General features: G+C 50.2%; 1 protein-coding gene across 1 annotated transcript in view; it reads right to left on the minus strand.

Moving 5' to 3' along the window:
- Nucleotides 1-7,355: 7,355 nt before the first annotated feature.
- Nucleotides 7,356-7,752, minus strand: part of ZNF282 (zinc finger protein 282) — a 25,550-nt gene continuing 25,153 nt past the window's right edge. The window contains exon 9 of the mRNA XM_029954531.1: nt 7,356-7,746. Coding sequence (XP_029810391.1) covers nt 7,372-7,746 — 375 coding nt within the window. The 3' untranslated portion in view covers nt 7,356-7,371. The remainder of the gene's footprint in view (nt 7,747-7,752) is intronic.

Genomic DNA, 7,752 nt, shown 5'->3' on the forward strand with positions numbered 1-7,752 from the left:
AAAAAAAAAACAATCAATAGAAACCATTTTTTCAAATTGCAGATGTTTTAAAAGTTGGGGCAAAATCATAGTGTCTATATTGATATCAAAAAAGGAACAAAGTGAGGGAGGGGCGAGACCGGTGTTCTCTCCTGCTTACTACAGTAATTTCTCAGCACCTCCATTTCCTCATTATTAGTGAGAGAATAGCACACATCACATAGAGATGCTCTTCGGGTTCAGTGAATTAATTCAAGAGCTTCGAACAGTGCCTGTTAGGTGAAGAGCTCAAAAAGTGCTTCTGATTTCTATTAATTTTTGTGTTCTGGCTCCTTCATTTACTAAGTGGCGTGGCGTCTGCTTACTCTCTTCCCGTGTTTTTCCATTGAGAATACGAACACTGCACCCTAAGGTTGTTAATGGAATTAAAAGGAATAAGCTGTGTAAGTCAAGTGTTTCTAGAGCTGAACGCCCAGAGTAGAGTAAGCACTTAATAACAGGTGATTGCTCGTTTTGGTACGTGCGCTCTGGCAAGGTCCAAGCCTTGAGCTGCAATGACTTTGCCAAGATAAATGTTACCTTCTCTGGTCTCTTAGAAGCTTCCTATTTGTCCTTTCCCAATGACACTCAGGTCTTCAAAGGCTTCTAACTAACCTTTGAAATAAGGCTCATGATTGTTCTCATTGGTGGCAGCAGTAACAAAGGAATCAGGAAAATATACTTAGTACCTGTACCCCTTCATCTTTGTGTCTATGAAATCCGAATGCAACCCGCAGAGCTGAAGGTGACCTTAGATGGTATCTCACCCACACCCTCATGTCTAGTGACAGAAAAAAGTATCCTTTGAATCACATATAATACACATTAATTTTAAAATAACGTTTCAGAAATATTTATCTTGTCCTTTAAATTTTCTGTCGTGCGCGTGATTTACAGCATACATATTAACATATATATATGCACATATGCCTGCTTTTTTACTCCAGAAAGTTTATAGACCGTGACTTTATTCCACTTAGCTGAGACCCTTTCTATTCTGTTCCTCTTACTATCTTGAACGTCTCTAGAAGACAGAGGCCATGGCTTGCGCGCCCCTTCTCGCTCCTGGGGAGCATGCCCCGCTAGGCTTCAAGGTCAGGGAGAATTCTAGAACGAATACACCTTGGTTCAAACTGCATGCCACCCCCTGACCTCCATATATGTGTATATGGACACAGTGGACAGTTAACACACATACACGCACACACATGCACGCAGTGGACATCGGTTGACTTTGTCAGCCTAGCACTTTTCCCTTCTTCTGGGCATAGATGCGCTTCCTTCTTGTTTGGGGACAGCTCCTCCCTAGGCTCTGGTCGTGTGTACTTGGAATGGGTACTGCCATCTTGTTGCGTGACATTTCCAGTCCGGTCATAGTGATTGTTGAAGGGCGGGCATTGACTCAAGCCAGTCCAATCACAGCACTTCCTGGCCACTGTAATTGAGCCAGGGGTGGGCAGATGACCTAAGCTGGACCAATCAGAGTTCTTCCCTGGGGTCTTTCTAACTGGAGGTGAGAGGAAAGGTTCTCTTCCTCTCTGGTGAAGTCAGAAACACATGAATCAGGAACTGTCTTGAACCCCATTTGGGGGGATGTTAGTTTGAAACTATGATCCCAACACACAGAAAAGAGCAGAGACGAGAGACACATTTTTGCCTCTGTCCTGGATTGGTTGTTCAACTGTTCCTTCGAGTCTGTGAAGGAGTCCAGTTTCCTTCCAGAAATGTCCCCTTTCTCCAGAGTTGACCAGTCTGCTTCGGGTCGAGGAACTGAGTGCCTCGGTGACAAGGAGTTTTGTTTTGTTTTGTCTTTCTTACTGCACATCCTTTTACCCGTTTAATTTTTTTTTTACCTTTATTTATTATTGAGAGACAGAGAGAGACGGAGCATGAATGGGGGAGGGGCAGAGAGAAAGGGAGACAGAATCTGAAGTAGGTTCGAGGCTCTGAGCTGTCAGCACTGAGCCCGCGCCCGAACCCACGAACCGTGAGATCATGACCTGAGCTGCAGTTGGACGCTCTACCGACTGAGCCACCCAGGCATCCCCCTTTTACCTATTTAAAATTTTGAATGTATTAATGTAAAATCTTTTCAAAACCCCATAAATGGACTAAAACCTATGCATAATTCCTCTTAGGGAGAAAACAACATTTTGTTTTGGAAAAGTATTACTGGTCATTTTAATTGTGAAAAATGGGCCTCAGGAAATGGCTTGGAAGGCAGAAGATAAGGAAAGATATAATTAAATTGCTGCTCTTGGGGTGTCTAAGAGGCTCAGTTGGTTGAGCGACTGACTCTTGATTTTGGCCCAGGTCATGATCTCATGGTTAATGGGACTGAGCCCCAAGTGGGGCTCTGTGCTGATGGAGCAGAGCCTGCTTGGGATTCTCTCTCTCCTCCCTCTCTGCCTGCCCCTCCCCAGTAACTCACAGGCTCTCTCAAAATAAACATTAAAAAAGCAAAAAACCAAATTGCTCTCAAAAAGGGGAGGGTGTGTGTGTGCCTGGGCGGCTCAGTCAGTTAAACATCTTGACTCTTGGTTTTGGCGAAGGTCATGATCAAGCCCCATGTTGGGCACCATGCTGTCAACGCAGAGCCTGCTTGGTATTCTCTCTCTCAAGATAAATACATAAACTTACGGGGCGCCTGGGTGGCTCAGTCGGTTAAGCCTCCGACTTTGGTTCAGGTCAGATCTCAACGTTCGTGGGTTCGAGCCCCGCGTCGGGCTCTGTGCTGACAGCTCAGAGCCTGGAGCCTGCTTCCGGTTCTGTGTCTCCCTCTCTCTCTGACCCTCCCCCTCTCATGCTCTGTCTCTCTCTGTATCAAAAATAAATTAAAAAACATTAAAAATATATTAAAAAAAGATAAATACGTAAATTAAAAAAAAAACACCTAAATTGCTCTCCATAATAAATTAGGATTTGGGAATTTCCTTGGATACTCTGGGAGGGTGTGAGGGACTCCAGAAAGGAGGAGGAGAGGCAGATAAGACACAGGATCTAGAATGGGAGATGGGGAATTCTGAGAAATTGCTGATGGTGAAAATTGTTCAAGACTTTTAAGAACAGAGATAGTGGACATCTCAGGTGTAATTTTGGGTCATTTGCTGTGCTAGGTTGAGATGAGACCTTCTCTGTAACCTCCAAAGTATAAAAGTCTACTAAACATAAGATTTTATCCGGGGAAGGCAAAGAAAAAGCGAAGAGCTGCCTGGGCTAATGCAGCAGAACTGAGAGGAGACAGCAGCATGAAGACAGGCATACTTGAGTTTGAGAATCCGGGAAGCATGAGCTAATGAAGAAAAAGGAAACTTTCCTCAGCCCCACATCCTCGAGATGTGGGGCGGGGCTGCTGGTTTTGGCACTATTGGTAGGATAGTGACTTAAGCCATTTTATAGTTAGAGGATGTTGACCTCCATAGGAATGGAAGTTGTGGGGACGCCCTGGTAACCAACACTGGCTTTCACCTCCAAGTCTGAATATGGGATCTCTCTTGAATGGGATACTAACCAAAGACAGTTTTCTTTTATAATAGGGGAGAATAAACCTGGAGAAATTACTACACTCAGGGATGATGGGGGTTTAAAATACAACTGGGTGGCTCAGTTCATTGAGCGTCTGACTTTGGCTCAGGTCCTGAGCTCATGGTTTGGGTTTGGGCTCCTGTTATCAGGCTTGCCTCTGTCAGTCTGTCTGTCATCGCAGAGCCCACTTTGGATCCTCTGTCCCCCTCTCTGCCCCCCCAATAAATACTAAAAAAATAATAAAATACATCTTAAGAGGTTTGAATAGAGGTTCTTGACCTTTAAGACACAGTGCCAGCATCACACGAGAGGATTCTTACAGAAGGAGGCTTCTAGAAACCACACCGGGTGGGGTGGGCATGGAGAGGGAGATTCTCACACCCGAGATCCTTCTTCTCAACAATTACTTTTAGAGGGGCACCTGGGTGGCTCAGCCGGTTAAGTGTCTGACTTCAGCTCAGCTCGTGACCTCATGAGTTCGAACCTCGCATTGGGTCTGTGCTGACAGCTCAGAGCCTGGAGCTGCCTCAGATTTTGTATCTCCCTCTCTGCCCCTCCCCCGCGTGTACTTTCTCTCAAAAATAAACATTTAAAAAATGACTCTTTTAGAGATATCTCACCACAACGGCTCCCTGAGTCAGTGGCAGATGGAAGGACAGGCCTGGCTTCCTCCAGATGGTCCTGTCAGGGCCCCAGACTGGTATGATGCTTCATTACCTGTTTTTCTTAACTATCACAATTGGATTGATCACTACCCTAAAATACAAGCATAGGCTGGCTCGTATTGACCCTGGGGGGGAAGTCCCCTCTTTCACCTTACTTCCTAACACCCACTATCCTGGGACCAGATATCAGAGGGCCAGTTACGGTGCCCAGATCCTTGATTGTAAGAGAATCACTATTTGAGGGTTTTCATTTTTAGTGCGGTCTTAGCTTAAAACTTGCTGTCTCGAGACTTCCATTTTCACCCTCTCTGACCTCAGAGCTGTACACTCTAGGCTTCTAAGGAGTTCTGAAGATTTCTAAGTAACCCTTACACCCAACATGGGCCTCAAACTCAGGACTCTGAGATCAAGAGTCACATGCTCTGCTCACTGAGCAAGCCTGGCACCCCTGGGCTTCTCAAGCGTTCTAAGGGGGCCTATGGGGAATCCGTGGCACAGCAGACCCCAGGCGAATTGACATCCTGTCTACGGAATAGTCTTGGCATTCAAGGGCCTCCCACGGCTTGGCCTTGACTCACCTTGAAACTACAGCATTGACAACCTCTGCATCCCAGGGAGGGCCAGGCCAGTCTGCCACTTCATAATCCCAATTTGTGCCTCCCTGCTGCCCCCCACCCCCCGCCCCCCGCCCCATCCAACACATCCTGTAAGCCTTGATTTCTCCAGTTCTGGGAAGACACAGAAGCAGCTCTTAGTAGTGGCTATCTCTTAACAGGGAGCCTGGTAGGAAAGAGTTTTACTCTTGGGCCTTTTTGTTTTTAACCATTTAAATTTTTACTGCATGCAATTATTTTTAAATTAAAAGTTAATTTTAATTAACACATTATCATAAGGAAATTAAAAATCCACTTTCAAAGCAGGACCCCTGACCTTTGTCCTGCTTCAGTAAGTGGACTCCAGGGTCCACACGGAGGACCCCTGCTGCCCAGGAGAGGTCCACACTGAGTGTCACCACCTTTGATCAGCTCCTGGGGTGGAGCTCACTCTAGGACACGCCCGACGCTGGTGCCAGATGCTGGGGTGTCTCATGGTGTAGCCGAGGGGCACTTGGTGCAGTGGCATCCGCCAGACCAGGGCGCAGGAACAAGACAGCCCTGGCCCCCTCACTGGCTCAGTCACTAAACCTCTTTGGGAATCAGCTCCTTGAGGTTAAAATAAAGGGAGGGGCTCCGGCTAGGTGTTGAGGTGAGTCAAACCCATGCCTCAGTAGTGATTTCTCCCCTTCACTCTCAACAGCCAAAAAAAAAAAAAAAAGTTGGTCATATTCTCCATGATCTAGATTATGAAAATATTGATTTTACCGCCCTCCAAAGGAAAATGCTAGACTAGAAGGTTCCCTTCTGCTCTAACAAAACACCATTGAATCTGCTTAACTTCTCGTCTCAACTCCTCTTCTTAAGATTTGCCTTTTTCAGAAAGCAGAAGAAAAATAAAATCCCAGTTGGGCTCCAGTTCCTTGAGGCTTTACTGCAGGTAGCCATAGCTGCAGAGCCCTCTGGCCTCGTGAAAATGCAGTCTGCAACCTGGACACCTTTTATTTAGTTTCAAGAATTCCCTTTGCATGGCAGAAGGGGGTCTGAGGAAAGCAGAGCAGCGCAGATGGGGGGAGGGTAAAAGCAGGACGTTCGCAAACTGGTGCCCACCGTGCTCCCGGACTGGGAGCAAGGCAGGAGCGATGGGAGGAGCAGGAGGAGTCATTCTTGACGCAAACAAGGGTCTTGGGGTGCGCCACCCCATCCCAGTGCCTGGTCATGCAAGATGTGGAAATGGAGACTATGGCCCCTCAGGACCACAGAGCAGATGCACCAACTCAAGGAGTCCTTTGGGCGCCTCCCGAGGCGCCTGCAGGGTCCGTGTCCATGTCCATGAGCATGGTCAGGTAACAGATAGCACCAGTTGGGAGGCTCAGGGCAGGAGACTGAGGCTCTCAGACTCTAGCACCCGCTGGCCCGGCCCTCCTGGGAAGAGGCTCACTTCCTTGACGGCTGCTCCAGCAGCCAGAGCGTCCCCCCTGCCCCCTTGGCCCTGGGGTAACTGGAATAAATCGACAAAGTGAGGTCTGACCCAGGGCACCAGCTGCCTCTGGAGGGCCAGGTCACTACTGTGCAGTGACAAGATGCACCAGATTGAAGGACTGGAGGTGGGGAGGCCAGGCTGGGGGCTGGGGACCTACTGCCCAGGAGGGTCTACACAGGCAGAGCTTTTCTCCCACGTGCACCCCCAGGGCATCCTGGAGGGATTGGTTCCCCACCTCCAGTAACCCCCCCGGGAGTTGGCCCCCTGTTGCTTCTGAGTCCTGGTGGGTCAGGGGAAGGAGACAGGAGAGAGGCCGAGAGAGGCCAGGCCAGAGAAGTCATTCAGACGTGGGAGGTAGGCAGTGTGTGTGGTGGGGGACACTGCTCTGGGGCCCAGGAGCCCTGCCGCCCTCTTCTCCCATGATCCTGGGTAAACCAGCCACCTGGGTCCCTCTTCTCTCAGTCACTAAGTGGGGACAATCCTACCCCATCTACCTCAGAGGGACAGGCTAAGGGTAAGAATGGATAACAGTTAGAAAACACGTTTAAAAAAAGTATAAAGCGCTATCCGAACGCGAGGCAGTGCTGTCATCAGAGATGTTACCCCTTAGCCCATCCCTCGTCTCCCCGACTCACTTCTGCTAAGTTAGGACCTCATTTCTTTATCTCGGAAGGCTCCTGGGACTCCCTACTTGCTTCCCCTTATCACAATCTGTGACCCCTGAGGCCGGTTGGGTGCTGGGCACACTAGGTGTCTGAGGGGAGTGTCGAGGACTGTCCCTTCCTCCCCGTCTCTCTGGCACCTTCCCTTGGGGGAGGACGCTCAGCCGGCCCCCTGGTCCGCCCTAGGAGATGAGCTGGCCGTCTGTTCAGGCCGGACAGATCTAGGGGCCCCCTGCCCAACCCTCGGGGGCCCGTCTGGAGTGCAATTCCTCTTCCCAGTTTCCAGCAGGTGGCAGGTAGAGGGAGGGAAGGCACACTGAGAACCAGGGGCAGGATCAGGGGTGCTTGGTCCAACCCCCCACCCCCCAGGTCCGCTCCCCACCCCCTGCTCCCGCCGCCGGGCCCTCCCCTCCCCCAGCCCAGCCCTAGTCGTGCTCCGGCGGCGCCTGGAGGGGCCGAGGGGCGCTGAGCCCGGGGCCGCCGCTGTGCACGCGCAGGTGGTCCTTGAGCGACTCCTTGTAGCGGAAGCTCTTGCCGCACTCGCCGCACGTGTAGGGCCGCTCGCCCGTGTGGATGCGCTGGTGCTTGAGCAGGTTCTGCTTGCGGATGAAGCTCTTGCCGCAGAGCGCGCACTGGAAGGGCCGCTCGCCCGTGTGCAGCCGCTGGTGGTTCTGCAGGTGCTCCTTGCGGCTGTAGGTCTTCTCGCACTCGGAGCACTTGTAGGGCCGCTCGCCGCGGTGCGTCATCTGGTGGCGGATGAGGCCCGAGTGGCAGTTGAAGCTCTTCTCGCACTCGGCGCACTCGTA

The sequence above is a fragment of the Suricata suricatta genome, chromosome 2 (genome assembly GCF_006229205.1).
Source record: "Suricata suricatta isolate VVHF042 chromosome 2, meerkat_22Aug2017_6uvM2_HiC, whole genome shotgun sequence".
Lineage (NCBI taxonomy): Eukaryota > Metazoa > Chordata > Mammalia > Carnivora > Herpestidae > Suricata > Suricata suricatta.